This window comes from Pseudopipra pipra, chromosome W, assembly GCF_036250125.1.
Source record: "Pseudopipra pipra isolate bDixPip1 chromosome W, bDixPip1.hap1, whole genome shotgun sequence".
In the NCBI taxonomy this organism is placed as follows: Eukaryota; Metazoa; Chordata; class Aves; order Passeriformes; family Pipridae; genus Pseudopipra; species Pseudopipra pipra.
In genome coordinates, this window is record NC_087580.1 from 15,080,348 (window position 1) to 15,095,813 (window position 15,466).

A 15,466-nucleotide genomic window follows, 5' to 3' on the forward strand; every position below is an offset into this window, starting at 1 on the left:
GATATTGTTAACCCTCACCTGTTGTTTGAAATGCGTTCTGTTTGGTTCCCGTGATTTACAAAAGGTATGATTTCTATACAATACACACAAATCACATGCTGACAGGTCAGAGTCAATAACTGACAGAAACTAAGAAGCTGGTAAAGCAGCAATGTTTAACACCATACCCAGAGTTCTAGAGCAAGCAAAATTAACTCATTCATTTTTCCATCAGAATGCACATTCTGTAAAGAGCCAATTCCAACCCACGATTAATAAAGCTCAGACATTATCAGGGCATGCCCACACTGTCAAGCAATCACACCCATGCCATCTCAGGAAAGCATTAACCCTAGAGAGTTAATGGCAAATGAGATCTAGTGAACAGATATACACATCTCTGAACTGGACATATTGAAATATGTACATGCACATAGATACACATCCACAAAACATAACTGCCACAGCATCCACTGGACAAAACGCAAGAGTGTAAAACACAATGATTTAGTTGCTTAGCAACCTTTGGTACCCAAAAATGGATTAACAATAATAATAAAACAGCTTTACTTCCTATCAAATAGGAAAATTCTCACGTCACAACCATTCCACACTAACCTATAAGACAAGCAAATGACACATTGAAACACATACTAGATAAAAACAAAAAGGGTGAGAATCTGTGTAGCCTGCAAGAACATCTGTAAAAAGCTATGTATGTTATCAGTTTTTTAAATTGTGACAGCACTGAAAAGCGTAAGTATGAAAAGCAACATAAACCCCAGGCTTGTGCCTCTCCCGAACCACTGGTCATGGTAAGGAACTTGATTTCAGGACAGTGGACGAGATCCCTAGATTTTGTGACAGGGGGAGGGAGCTATGCCTGTTTAGCTACAAGAAAAGAACTTAAGAAGATTTCTTCCAGGTGTGTAAAATCCTATTCAGGTACACGACCACAGCAGCAGGAACCAGAGTAACACAGAAGTTTAAAAAGAGTTATGTTTATGTTCCAGGTTTACATTAAGGAATGACCAATGTGGTAAAAAGCAGTCTGTAAAATGTGTGTGTATGTGTGTGTGTGAGTGAAGGTGGCCACCGACGAATGAAAATGAATGAAAAGAGTGAATGAATGAAAGAGTTGTTTGACTGGTCAAATATTAAAACACAAAACACCTCACTAAATACATTACCTCAGCCACAAGGTCACTTCTAAGAAAATTTAGTTTTGCTAAGATTATCCTGTTTTTTAAATAAAGTTGAATTCCCTAGTTATAAAACCCCTCAGATTAATAAAGGTTGTAAGTTTATACACGGTTGGCCTAAGGTCCCTAAGTTAATAAAGTTATTTCTCCAAGTTGCACTACCCTTTAGGAATATAAGAAAGTTTTATAAGGTATACCATAGAAGTATAAGAAACCAAGCAAGCGATGTGCTGGGTCATTGCAAACCTTGGTAGTTTACAATGTACTGTTCTGAATGTTTGCACTGTTGTTGTTTTGCACTGTTTTCGTGACTTCTTTAGATAATTAAGAGCAGGGTGATGTGAGAGGTGTGTCCAGGGCACAGAGGACGTGCCGGGGCAGAGGAGCCCAGGGGACCATGTGCAGACATAGGTAACCTCATTGGCTAAAGAAGTCACATGGTGTAAAAGGATAAAACCACACCGAATTTGAAATAAAGCTCTTTTTGTCTCAGCACCACACGAGGAGCAGTTATTCCTTGTTACACAAGGACTTTGCGTCCCCTACAGGGTGAGTGGCTTGGCGTCGGCTGAGGAGCTCTGGCTGTACGAGTTCAGGTTGATATAGTAAAGGGACTCGAGAAATTTAGGGTTGCAAGGAAATAAAGAATTTATTGAAGAACAAATAAGCAAAACGGCGAGCCGGGCGATCGGAGGAAGCCCCTTGTTCCTGCCACGGTCCGCAAAAGGGAACAACAGGGCAGCACTTCTTATACCCTTTCACAACCACCTCCCCCCAATGTCACCTCATCTGTCCTTTGGCTCCAGTTTCGCGGGTTAGATTCTGTTTGGTTCCCCTTTCGCAGGCTGTAGTGGTTTGAACCAGATTTTCCCCCAGAGGCTAAGAAAGTGGTAACCCCCAAGGGGTGGTGGCACTTGAGCTTTGAACCAATCTGCGCTCCTGCAAAATGTAAACATACCACAAGCAAACGGAAGAGAAGAGTTGTAGTTTTGTTGTTGTAGGAGAGGTAGCCATGTTGTGAGCCACGAGGAAGGGGCTCGGAGCCCCTTGGAGGGCTCTGGCCCCCTCCCGACCCCCGGCTGGGGGGACTGCAGAGACTTGGAACAGTGTTAGACTGTTAGTAGTTAAGCTGGGAGATGTTTTCTCCACTGTGAGTGAGCAGAGACAGCAGCGGCAGACGCAGCGTCCAGAGACTCTGGCAGAGAGCCAGGACAGATAAGAACTGAACCGGAGAAGCAGCAGAGACATGCAGCTGAGTAAGGGAGACACCGAGTTGTCCCGGAGAGCCGAGAAGGAGAGTCAGCAGCAGAGCTACAGAGTTTTGGGGGTAAGAACTGAACCAAACCCCCCAAACTCCTTTGAGACCTCCAGGAAAGGAGGGACATGGACTCCTATTTTGGAGAGTAGTTTTGGATGTGCAGCACCGGAGGGAGAGGAGCTGAGAAGCTCAAAGATGTCCTGAAGCTGGATCGGGACAGAAAAGGAATGTGGGGGGAGTTGACCTTGGCCCCCCCGCTGCTGCTGACAAGCCTGGCAGCCTGGAACAGAGCACAGGAGCTCTGGTAGAACTCTTGAGGCAAAGGCTTGCAACTGAATGCTGCCCAAGATGTTCTGACTCAGGGGTGAATCCCCCGAGGAAGGGACTTTCACGAAGATGCCCCTGCATTTCGTGATATGCCTGTGGTGAAGCCAGCCTTGTCCCTGCTGGCAGTCCACAGATGAGGCCTTTGCTTGGAGTTGAAGGAGAGCCAAGAGGGGTGAAAGGAGACCCCCTGTGTCTTGAAGACCCTCGTTTTGGAGACGACGGGCCAAGGGGCTTGGAGACCCTCTTGTGTGTATTGAAAAGAGATCCAGCTATCAGCTGCTGCATGTGAAGAGGACTGCTGCCGTAGAGAAACTGCTCAGAGACTAGAAGGGATCTGTCCTTCTTCCCTCCTGGACTTTTATTTGGAGGGGGGAAGAGATCTGATCCATTGTAAATACTTATGTCATGGTAGAGATAGCTAAGATTGTATATAATGTATTGTAGTATTTATTTGTATAGTCATTGTAATATATTCCCTTTCCCCCATTTGGAGTCTGGTGTGTTTTGTCTGGGAAAAAAACCCCATCTCACATTAGATTGAGATGTGACAAGGGGCTAGGACGAGGGAATTTAGATTTTGAGGATTTCAAACCATGACACGGGCCGACTCCTGTTTGGTTCCTCTTTTTGCAGGCTAATCCTGTTGCTGGGAGACATCAGCCAATAGACCAGTAGTCAATAGTCTCTATGGGCCGTGATGCTGGAATTTTCCATTGCAGGTAGTGGTTTTTCAATCCAGACCTCGTGGTCTACCCCTCCCCCTGCTTTCTCCATTTTGATTCCTACAAATGTGCTTAGAACAAGTACTTTTAAGAACAACAAGGCATAATGTGACAATTCATCTCTGCGTTGTGGTTTGTTAGTCAGCAACTCAACAGATCTTGTGGTTAGTTATTACACAACTCTCAAACTTGTGCTTTTAACAAAACGCTAAATATAACATTATAACATTATTGATTTGTCTCGTACTTCGATCTGCAAATTTATTCTTTAATAATCTATAAAAAGGTCATAGATTTCTGACAGGGCCCTGATGATGAGATCTTTGCACTCAGCACTGTCCTTCATGTACTCGTGAGCTTCGACGTTGTTCAGACTGTAGGAGTGCCAGTCGAACCTGGAACATGCAAGGAAGAGGTTAGAATACTAATGCTGATGGTTTCCCCCTCGGCAGCCTTTGGGGACAGCTTCAAAGCTGTGCTGCACCCACCTTGTCCAGCAAGCAGGCGATGTACTGCCTCCTGTTCTGCGGGTCGTGAGCGATCCACCTCAGCACAGCCTCGAGCATGGCTTCTTCTCGCCTCACGTTGAGCTCATCCTTCTCGATGATATGTGCCAGCTCCTCAGCAGAGAGGGCTAGGAACTCCTCGGACACCTGGGACACCTCCTCGAAGTGATGCAAGATGTAAGCGCAGGCGGCTGCGCGCAGGTCAGGGCAGTAGTAATAGCTAGTTAATCTCCAGATGCCAATGCAGTTCTCAAAGCAGAGCCTGGAATGGAGGAACTCGCAGCACAGGTTGATGATGCCCATGACGTTGAACTGGTCTGCTGCAGCCAGCAAACTCTCAACGTTGTCCTCCGTGATCGGTACTGTCCCAGTGTAGGCGTAATCGATGATGAGACCCATCATTTCAGCTGAAACACCAGGGATTTGATAGACCATCTTGTCCCAGTTGGTAAACAGTATCCTGAAAACACAGCACTGCTGCATTAAATCCTGTCCTTGGGTCCCCTGTGTTTCCCGAACTCCCAGGGCAACAGTTTAGGCACTGGCAGGAGCCCTGCTGGGAGGCCCCATAGTTTATTAATTAATGTTTTACTTGCTGGTTGTTTGAAAAAGGAGAGAAAGCCTCTGGCTGGGGACAGGGAGCACCAGGGTGAACGGCCCTCATGCTTCCACAGGAATCACAAAATCACAAAATGGCCTGGGTAGGAGGGGACCTTAAGGATTATCCCATTCCAACCCATGCCATGGGTAGGAACTCCTTCCACTAGACCAGGTTGCTCCAAGCCCCATCCAACCTGGCCTTGGACACTTCCAGAGATGGGGCAGTCACAGCTTCTCTGGGCAACCTGTGCCAGGACCTCACCACCCTCACAGGGAGGAAGTTTTTCCAACTATCTAATATAAACCTCTGTCAGTGTGACGCCATTACCCCTTGTCCTGTCACTCCAGGCCCTTGTAAATAAATTCTTGTGTTTCCAGTACTGACCCGAAGTAGACACTGCAACAGGAGAGGATTTGCTTGTGCGCTTTGAATTCCACTCCATCAACTGCTATGATGACATCACAGGGTCTCTCTTCAAGGCGGAGCTCGTTGGAGATGCAGCAATTCCTTTCTCTCGTCTCCCTCTCCATGTTGGAGGATGAGCTATCCCCCACCTTGGAGTCTGAGGCAGAGTGGACCTATCTGATGTGCGTGGAACACTCTGGTGTTGCCTGGAAACATCCAGCGCTGAACCCACTCGCTGGCTCTGGATTGTGACCCGTGATGACATCACAACCACAGGGGTGACCCAGGCCCAACATTCCCTGGTTGCCCGGCGCCTTCACTTCCCCTCGGCCCAGGTTCTGCTGAACCCCGGGCCTGCACAATGTTAATGGTTGCTGGGAGCAAAATCGTCTGTGTGATCCCCCAGCATAAGAATAATGAATAATAATAATAATAAATAATCCTCAGTATTATTTTGCCAGAGTGTAAAAGTCCCGAAAGGTGGGCACTGACTGCTGCTGAAGTGCCTTGTGCCACCTCACCCAGGAGGAAGCTGAGGCACAGCCCAGCTCCTGTCAGTGCTGAAGTCGCACACACTGCCCCTGATTTGTCACTCGAGGTGTGCCAGGGGAGGTTTAGGTTGGCTCTTGGGAAAGCTTTTTCCCCAAAAGGGCTGTCCAGCCCTGGCACAGCTGCCCAGGGCAGCAGCGGTGGCGTCCTCATCCCTGTCCAGGTTTAAAAGCCGTGTGGCTCTTGGGGACATGGGTTAGTGGTGGCCTTGGCAGTGCTGGGGGACGGTTCTCTGCGGGCATTTCCCGCACAGGGTTCCGCGACTCCGCGTCCCCGGCGCTGCGGGGCGGTTCAGTGCCGGGCCCTGCCCGCGGCTTCTTTATTGGAACCTTTCCTTTCTGTTTCGCCCTCCCCGCTCGCTGCGGCAGAAACGAAACCGCCGGTCCCGCCCCGCGCTGCTGCGGGCGCCGGGCGGAGGCGCAGCCGGGGCACGGGGGGTCCCCCCGCACCCCCTGCCCCGAGCACGCCCCGAGTCCCCCCCGGCCCCGCGGCCGCGTTCCGGTCCCGCCCCCCCGGCCCCGCCCCGCGGCTGCGCGGCCCGGCGGGAGCGGAGCGGGAGCGATGGTGAGCGGGGTCCGCGGGCCGGGAGCCCGGGCTGGGGCAGCGGCGGCCCCGGGGCTGGGCGGGGGAGCGCGGCCAGGAGGGCGCTGGAGGCTCCTCGGTCCCACCGGGGCGGCACCGAGCGGGGTCTCTGCTCTGCCCGCAGGTGCCCGAGCTGGAGAAAGCCACGGTCCGGATCCGGCAGCCCGAGCGCGTGCGGGGGATCCTCCGGACCCTCCGGGAGCAGGGGGTGGCCAAGCTGCAGGTACCGGCCCCGGCGGGGCAGGAGGTGCATCGCTCACGCTCCGTCCTTGTCTCAGCTGGCCCTTCCTCACCCCCCCGGCTGCGGCGCGGTGTGCAGGCGGAGGGGAGAAGCCCCAGAGGAGACGGAGGACGGGGCTGGTGGCTCTCCCCGGACGGTCCTTTTGGCTCCCGGTTATGAAACTCAAACCGTGCCCCACTCCCCAAACCCCTCCTCCGCCCAGGCAGCTCAATAAGAGGAGGAAGGGGAGGGATGTTTGTACCTGCAGTGTCTGTCTGGAGTGAGGTGAGGGTCAGCCAGGCTGCCAAGAGCTCCAGGTGTGCTCAGAGGGAAGCTGCTCAGTGACACAGTTTGGTTGTGTTTAGGAAGTGTGATGCTTTGGAAGACTTCAGAAATGCTGGTTGTGTTGTTTATAGTCTGTTTAGACCTGATGTTCACTCTGTTCTTTTCCCTCTGTCCGACACTCCAGCTGAAGGACCTGCTGCACTATTACTATCCCATTGGAATTGATCCCAACCGGACTCTGGAAGAGAAATGTCCCCTCATGGTGGAGTGGTGAGTGCTGTGCATGATGATCTTGACCTTGCCCTGACAACCTCTTGTCCCTGAGGACTGCAGGACGCAAGGCTTGAGCTGTCCCTGGGCTTTGTGGTGATCCTGGGGAATTTAGTTGTGATTCTGACCGCCGAGGGCCTCTGCCCCAGAGCTCACTGCTGCCTTTCCCCAGGTGGACCAGGGCCCATGAGCTGCTGGTGCAGCAGAAGATCTGCAAAGATGACATGGCCCAGATTGTCAGAGAGTCAGAAGTGATGCTGAGGTGTGGACATGGGGCTGTGGTGCTGAGGCACAGGCACAGGGCTTGGCTGCCCTCGGCCCTTCTCTCCTGCCTGTGCAGCCAGGTTTCTCTGCTGTCACCAGGCTCTGTGCCGCTGAGCTCACTCCCTGGCTGCAGGCTGCTCCCTTCCTGCGCAGAAACCGCTTCCCCCTCCCTTGGGCCTTGGCGAGGAGCAGCCGAGGGGCCGGCACTGGGCATGGCTCTCCATGTGCAGGGCGGGATGCGGGGGCAGCTCCTTGCTTCCAGCAGAGATTTGTTCTCTGCACTGGAGCTGCTGGGCCTTGTCCAGGCCCTTGGCTCAGCAGCAGATTTCACCCACAGCACAAAACCTTTGCTCTAAAACTTGCTGCTACAGCTGCCCTGGCAGCGATGGCCCTAAGGCTGGCTCAGGGAGCTGGGCTTTGACTGAGCTCCCAGGCTCAGGGAGGAGATGGCACCGTACGTCTGGGTTTTCTTGAGCCCAAGTTCCCCTTCTGCATGGAATTGTGTCCTGGCAGACTGAGGCTGTCACAGGTTGGCCTGATGGTCCTGCCAACCAGTCTGACCTGTTGCACATTTCCCACGTGGTTCCTGGCAGTGCCCTGTGCCCCCGCTGAGCAGGGGGTGTGATCAGGAGGTGCCAGACAAAGGGCTGGAGTGCTCCATGTTCCCGTGAGCACCCGCCCGACCACTACACCCAGAGCTCTCCGGGGTTCTGCACAGGGAAGGCCACAGGAATGCTGGTGCCACGGAGAGCTCGTGCTGTTTGCAGAGCTCACCTGTGTGTTTCTTTTGGGAAGTGCTGGACAGAAACAGGAGCTGGGCTGGGCACGCTGCCAGCCCAGAACACCGGGCACCGTGCTGGGAGCTGGTAACACAACCCCATGCAATGGACACTCCTGCTCTAGGGATGGCTTCAAGGAATTCTTTGATCAGCTGCACAAGAACAGTGTCCCCCTGTTCATCTTCTCTGCTGGCGTCGGTGACGTCCTGGAGGAGATTATCCGCCAGGCCAGCGTCTTCTACTCCAACGTCAACGTGGTGTCCAACTACATGGACTTTGATGATGACGTGAGTTTCTGCACCACACTGGTGTGGTGAGAGGAAAGGTGTGGGCTGGGACCAAGGGCTGGGACACGATTAACAGTGCCACCACTGGGTTAAGAGCTGTCTGTCTGTCTGTCCTGTGTGCTCAGGGAGTCCTCACGCACTTCAAGGCACCCCTCATCCACACCTACCACAAGAACAACACCGTGCTGCAGGCACAGATTACTTCCAGCAGCTGAGCACGAGGACGAACATCATCCTTGTTGCCGGTGTATTTTGGTTCTAAAAAAATCTCCGGAGCAGTTAATTAGGGGTGAGATATGAAAGGGTTTATTTGCCAAGGCAATAGATGATATAGACGCGCGCGCGCCGGGCATGCCCGAAAGGTTACCTTTTATAACATTATCCATCCAATCCCAGATGTGTCCACCCTTTGGCCCTTCCTCTGGACCGCTCCTGGCCCTCCCCCTGAGAATTGGGTCTGGGGTCTTTTTGGGACCACTTACTTCATCATCTTCAACTTCATCAGAGCACAAAGGGCACATATTTACCTAATTCTTGACCTATTCTGTGGTTTAGGCCCAGATATGCTGTTCTGTCAACTGTCTAGGCCTTGCCTTGACAAAAGACTAAACAATTCTGCTGTATTCAGAAGCAGGATTGATATGGGGAGCACAGAATGGGGTAAGAGGGTTAGGGAATGTATAAACAAGGGTACTGGAGAAAGGGAAAGGGACAAGGGACAAAGAAGGAAGGGGTTTCTGCTTTTAAACCTACTTATAAAACTCATAAGTCTTACAAATATTAGAGAAATGAAAACCATTAGGGGCTTAAGGCATCAGTTCCCCCCTTAGAGACTGGACAAAACCCAAAGGTCTTTGTCCAATCTCTACTACTTACACCTACAGCAACTATATAATAAGCTATCCAGTTTTTACACTAGTATTCAGATTTAGCCTGGTAACCATGAAGTAAGTTTGTGAAAATAGACTTAATGAAACATCTTAAGAATTACCAATATGCAATTTAAACTTGTTGCTAAATTTCAGCCAAATCCGTAGTGCAAATTCAGCACTCACTTATAAAGAATGTTTGGTGCATTTTGCTAAAGCCAAATGTAAATTTAGGCTTTAAACTTAATTCATAGTTCCTGGCCATACTAAGCAATACAAACAAGAAAAGCAAACTTAAACACTATTTTAACAGTTCTTGTAACAGTCCTTGCTGTTCTACTCGTCTCAGGAACAGAGGTTTCTCTTCTTCTTGGATGAAATTCAGGGTCCTTGATGATAACTGTCCACGTTGGAGATGGTCTGCTGGACTTAAAAACAGTTCTTTCCATTTGGCTTGCAGGAGTTTCAGTCTTTAGTGTAACATAAACTTAGTCCTTGGGCTGGAACAGATGAGCAGGAGTGTCTAGCTTCACAGGCTTAGGTGACATGATGTATTTTTGCAGTTCCTGCAAAGCAGATCTTAAAACATTAAACAATTCTACAGATAAACCTCTTTATGCAACTAGGGAGTCCATGAAGTGTGACTCTCTGATGACAATTTCACAGGAATTTTGGATCTTGGAATTCCTGCATTTCAATCTTCTGAGAGAGGAGCTTGTGCTTTTATCAAATAAAGCGATTAACTGCCAGTCACAGATATAATAGGCCAGTCAAGAGCTTACCTGAAGCAGACTGCGTCTGGATGCAGACAGCACCCTGGCAGTGCCAGTAGCCCACCGCAGAGAGCTTATACTCTCTGGACAAATTCTAGGCCTTACCGGGGGCAGGTTGTCCTGTTCCAACCTGTCCCAGACTGCAGTCAATCATCTTTACCTCATGGAGTAGTCTTACAGGGACTCCTTGCCTCCATGGATAAAAGCTGCCTCACCTGTTAAAATAGGTACATTTATAGATATGGGAATATCAACCAAGCAATAAAGTTAAGAAAGCATTTTTAGTACACTATTTAAGTAACTTAAACCTATTATTCCAACAACGATGTTACCGGATTGTCTCAAGGATTGTAAGCAATGGTGCAAGCCAGATTTTGGGTCTTATTGGAGGGTTCACAAAACCAGTGCTGTAATTCCTGGTTAGCAATCAGAAGCAGGATTCTCATGATGCAGCGTTGAACCTGCTAGAGTAGTACCGCTGCTTTACAGAAGCTGTGATGGCATCCAGGTAAAGGGTCACTTTGTGCTTTCTTGGCTCCGCTGCTTTTCACTACAGCATTGATGCCACTTTCTTATCCGTCCTCTGTTTCAGTGTAGGACTTTCTTTGCAAATTCAGGTTCACACACATTCCTAGATGACACTAGATAAAAAGCATCTTAAAAAGATAAACAGATTCCACAATCACATGCAAATTTTACGGACCCTTCATCAAACTGCTTTTAGGAGAAATTCTTCCACAAGCTGCAGAGAGACATAGATGTTTACAAATTTTTGTTGGAACAAGATAAGTGCAAGTACAAACATTGTAGGCTTCGAAGCAATTCATGTAACAAAAGCAAAAGCAATATAAGCCTTCAATTCTTAGCAATTAAGCTAACAAAAAGCGAAGCTTAAAACAATATAAAATAGTAAGTGACAAAGAAACACAATAATTACAGTATATGTATACGTTTCTGTACCACCTTTTAGTGCAAACTGATTTCAATTGTGTCAGAAGGCTTTTACCTACTCACTCTTGGTCTGGTGTATTGCGTTTGCAGTTGAGACATGTGTCTACTCTTGCATAAAAGTTGTTCTCATGGCATCTCAGTTTGAATTTTAGTGGTACAGCTTCCAGGGTTGTTTGCTGGAACAAACTGTCTGTGAACATTTAACTTCTGACACATTGTTAGTTTACATTTAAAATAGATCAGTATTCCCCTTTTCTGAGTTAGGGTAGGAAATATTCTTTCACAGGTTATGAGCCTGCGGCAGTTTTAAAAGATAGAAGATGCAAGGGTTAGTAAATAGTTTCTTTTCCCTTAGATAGTTCTCACAGTTTTCAAAGCATCACCTTATTACCTTATGACATATATTGCACCAGCGGATTTTAGTTTTTGTGTTCGCCGGGAATTTATACTGCTTTTGTCTTCCCTTCCCCCCTTTCGGTCTGATGGGGGGAGCGGAGGGTCCTGTGTTAGACTGGACTGGGACTCTAGCTACTGACACCGCTCTCTTGCTCACAGCCGCTAAGGTGTTATGAATTGCTCCACTCGTGTTGGCCACAGCCAGGAAATAATTTGCCTTTGCCCCTGCTACGGCCCCCGCTCTGTCTGCGGAGGCGGCAGCAGCTCCTGTAGCAAATCTAGATTTTAACTGTCCCACAGTTGGACTCACTCTTTGTGTGTTGGTGGTTAACGCTGCCCCGGCACTCGCAGAGCGGTGCCAGTGCCTGCGACGGTCATGTGATTTTCTCCTTCCTTTCCTACACATTGGGGTAGGTTGGGCACTGGCTGCTCTGGCTCTCGGCCTTGCTCCGCTTGTTATGGGAGCAGGCATCTTTATTGTTATGACAACTGTAAAGTCGTCGGGTGGCTTTAAAATCTCCACGACACTCGCATCCACTGCAGCTGCCTGCGTGGGATTAGATGTTACAGGGGAAGGAACTATTCCCCCCATGCCAGCTCGTACGGATAGGGGAGGCTCTATACTCTCATCTATTCTGTTTGTTCTAGCCTTTCTCGCAGCTCCCGGTGTCATTGCTACTTCCCGACCTCTGGTCACGCCTGCCACACCTGGGGCGGTTCCCGAAGCAGCAAGGGCAGAGCTGGGTCCCGCCACCCCTGCAAAGTCAGTGGCCCCATCTCTCTCTCGCGCTGCTACGCTCAACGGTCTCATAGCCTTCCTGGTACTCGCATTTGCTGTCTCTGCCTGGACTATACCAATAGGAGCCAAAACCTCTTCATTGGTCGGAGCAACAACTGGGACTAGCTTTTCCTGTCTTCGCTTTATTGTGCTCGCCACAGTTTTAAGCTTCGGGATCGCTCCTTGCTCTAATCTCGCTTTCTCCATCACACGCATCCTCACTGTATCACACACAGGCAACACTTTTTTCTTCACGGCACCAGCCAGTTCTGTCGCCATGGTAACGGCCATTCTAGAAGCCTCCCCTGCTCTCTGAGCCGGGAGTTCTGTTGCCGCGGCAATGGCTGTTCTTATAATCGCCTCACCACCCACCGTACTAGCTTTCTGCTCTCTGTTTTGGTATACTGCCCAGGCTATCTCTAATAATTTCTTTTTTATATCGTTTGTGGACCGTCCCACAAACAAGCGTGCCAGCTGTTTCTTTCCCACGTCTGATTCTAAATCAATATCAATATATTTTCTAACAACATCTTTCAATCTGTTCAAAAACTCTGTGGGCGACTCATTTGCCTTTTGCCTGGTTTCATACATTTTGGACCAGTTCATATCCCTTGCACTTGGGGCATGCAATTCCGTTCTAACAGTTCTTATATCGCTATCACCACCGATAAAACCAGCTGCCTGAGCACCCATCCTTGGTGCTGGGCTACTCGTTCTCAGAAACACTTCTACATTTGGGGCCGACGCCTTCTCTTCACTGCTACCGGTACAACTATCACCTTCAGTTATTACTAGTTTCTCTACTTTCGAGCTCACTTCTGCTGCTGTTATGACAACTTTATCTACCCTGGCAAAGCTGCCAGCTGCTGCAGAGCTACAGACTGCTTCCCTGCTCGGTGGAACAGACAGGGCAGACTCCGCAGCCATTGCCCCTGTGGGGCCAGGAGTTTCTCCTGCTGTTTCTCTTGTTGCAATCAAACTAGATGTTATTTCTGGGCTAGCCAGCCCCGCAGCGTCTGCATAACTTTCGCTCTGCTCTGCCGCGCTGAAAGCGGCTTCAACAAAAGTTGATTTCACCTGCACCTCTGTGCGTACTCCAACTAAACCGACAGGACTCACTTCCGTTGGACCTGAGCTAACTTCTCCAGAGGCTTTAATTTGCCTAATCCCTCCCGGTGCAGCCAAATCCACACCAGGGGGTCCGCCGATGGCTCCTGCCTGCTCAGCAGGGGCTGGTCCCCGGGCAGCTTCTCCTGCATCTCTAGCCTCTCCCAGGCTGTTTGTTCTCTCATTAGGTGACATTAACACATTTAAATCACCATTCCCCGTGTTTTTAAATAAAACTCGTGAGACAGGGGTAGTTTTAACTTGATCTTTTCCCTCTTTTTCTAACTCTATTTCCGATTTTTCTGCCCTTTCTGAGCTTTCGTTTCTCTTATCTTCCACCCCCAATCCAGGACGTGTTAATAGGAACAAAAACAACTCTGCGTATCGAATTTCTCGCCACCTCTGTTCTACATGAAGAAGCGAGATCAATCGAAGCACTGTATTGAGTTCAAACGGACCAAATTTCGGCCATGCTATCCCTCTCAGTTGTCCAAACAACGGCCAAATATTTAGAGACAACCTACACAGCTCTTCCTTCTTTAAAGGTGCCTCAGAACCAGCTAAAGTTTTCCAGTGTTTTAGAACCAAACTAAGGGGGGTTTCTTTAGGGATCTTAAATTTTGAATCCACACAACCCATGCTTGCAAAACAGAAGCAAACCAGTCAAACACACTGGGTCTCGAGATGACAACCTTTAGGTCACGAGGCTGTTAACGTAACCTCTCAGCTATTTACCGAGTCACACCGACTCCAGAGCCCCACCGGCTCTCCCACAGCGTCAGAGCACCGGAGGGCGTCCCCTCCAAAACCAGAACAGCCCCTAGGCTGAACTCCCGCCCTGACCTGGGTAATTGGCGAACCAACCCGTTCGCCTCCCCCTGAAAATTGACTCTCTAGACTGTTTCGAGGGCCCAAGTCAAAATTTTCAGGAATCCGTGCCCCCTATCCCGGGACACAAAACTTTCCCGCAGCTGCTAATTAACCAGATAGGTACCGTTTCCTTATCTCACCTCTATGCTCCGTGCTTGTTTTCGTGGGTTCCGTGGAGCTGGGCTTCTCAGACCGGCGGGAATTTCTCTCAGATAAAAGCCGGCTTGCTGAGGAATATTCCTGCTGATGAAAATTCCAGTCTGAAGAAGTCCCCGGTCCAGTTCTCCCCGTGCGGGTTCCACCACTGTTGCCGGTGTATTTTGGTTCTAAAAAAATCTCCGGAGCAGTTAATTAGGGGTGAGATATGAAAGGGTTTATTTGCCAAGGCAATAGATGATATAGACGCGCGCGCGCCGGGCATGCCCGAAAGGTTACCTTTTATAACATTATCCATCCAATCCCAGATGTGTCCACCCTTTGGCCCTTCCTCTGGACCGCTCCTGGCCCTCCCCCTGAGAATTGGGTCTGGGGTCTTTTTGGGACCACTTACTTCATCATCTTCAACTTCATCAGAGCACAAAGGGCACATATTTACCTAATTCTTGACCTATTCTGTGGTTTAGGCCCAGATATGCTGTTCTGTCAACTGTCTAGGCCTTGCCTTGACAAAAGACTAAACAATTCTGCTGTATTCAGAAGCAGGATTGATATGGGGAGCACAGAATGGGGTAAGAGGGTTAGGGAATGTATAAACAAGGGTACTGGAGAAAGGGAAAGGGACAAGGGACAAAGAAGGAAGGGGTTTCTGCTTTTAAACCTACTTATAAAACTCATAAGTCTTACAAATATTAGAGAAATGAAAACCATTAGGGGCTTAAGGCATCATCCTGCTCGGGGACTCCGTGGGTGACCTGACGATGGCAGATGGCATTCCCAGCGTGGAGAATATCCTCAAGATTGGCTTTCTCAATGCCAAGGTGGGTGTGAGGAGCAGTGTTGTGTTTCCCTGCCAGCCTTCCCCAGGTGCCAAGCTTTGGGGTAGCAGGGAGGGGCAGTGATGTGGAGGGGGGCTCCTGCTGCGTCTGGGGCATTGTCAGGGTGGTTATTGATCCCCTTTCCAGTAGCGAGGGCTGTGGGTGCAGTATCTCCGCCCTCAGCTGTTGGTGTTCACAGTCTTCCCCCCTCCCCACCCTGTCCTGACGGCCGTGCTGTAGGTGGGAGAGCGGAGGGGGAAGTACCTGGAAGCCTATGACATCGTGCTGGAGAGCGACGAGACGCTGGACGTGGTCAGTGGGATTCTCCGGTACATCCTTACTGAGACATGAGCTGGGAAGAGGCATCCCAGCTCCGGCCCCGCAGCAGGCACTGGGCAGGGAATGTCCTCCCCGGGACAGAGCTGGAGGGAATCTGCTGGTACTGGCTGGGCTCCGTCCTGACCTCACTAATGCCCTCAGCCCTGGAGAGGGAGAGAAGAGATGGAGGAATC

General features: G+C 49.8%; 2 protein-coding genes across 2 annotated transcripts; one reads left to right on the forward strand and one right to left on the reverse strand.

Moving 5' to 3' along the window:
• Positions 1-3,723: 3,723 nt before the first annotated feature.
• On the reverse strand, positions 3,724-5,323 carry LOC135406081 (kelch-like protein 10). The gene is given in 4 exon segments (XM_064640638.1): positions 3,724-3,859; positions 3,861-3,883; positions 3,977-4,454; positions 4,980-5,323. Coding segments are annotated over 4 exon segments (750 nt in total). The 5' UTR covers positions 5,126-5,323; the 3' UTR covers positions 3,724-3,756.
• Positions 5,324-6,603: 1,280 nt separating this feature from the next.
• Positions 6,604-8,466, forward strand: LOC135406322 (7-methylguanosine phosphate-specific 5'-nucleotidase-like). Its single transcript, XM_064640733.1, has 4 exons — positions 6,604-6,636; positions 6,821-6,906; positions 8,074-8,236; positions 8,362-8,466. The coding sequence occupies exons 1-4, from the start codon at positions 6,604-6,606 to the stop codon at positions 8,449-8,451; spliced, it is 372 nt and encodes a 123-aa protein (XP_064496803.1). The 3' UTR covers positions 8,452-8,466.
• The last annotated feature ends 7,000 nt before the right edge of the window (positions 8,467-15,466 follow it).

Excerpts from the sequence above, each read along its gene's own strand:
- LOC135406322 (XM_064640733.1), top strand. The coding sequence starts at position 6,604 with ATGTTTGTACCTGCAGTGTCTGTCTGGAGTGAG. Across the intron at positions 6,637-6,820 it reads CAGTGTCTGTCTGGAGTGAG|CTGAAGGACCTGCTGCACTA; the intron begins GTGAGGGTCAGC and ends CCGACACTCCAG. Across the intron at positions 8,237-8,361 it reads ACATGGACTTTGATGATGAC|GGAGTCCTCACGCACTTCAA; the intron begins GTGAGTTTCTGC and ends CTGTGTGCTCAG.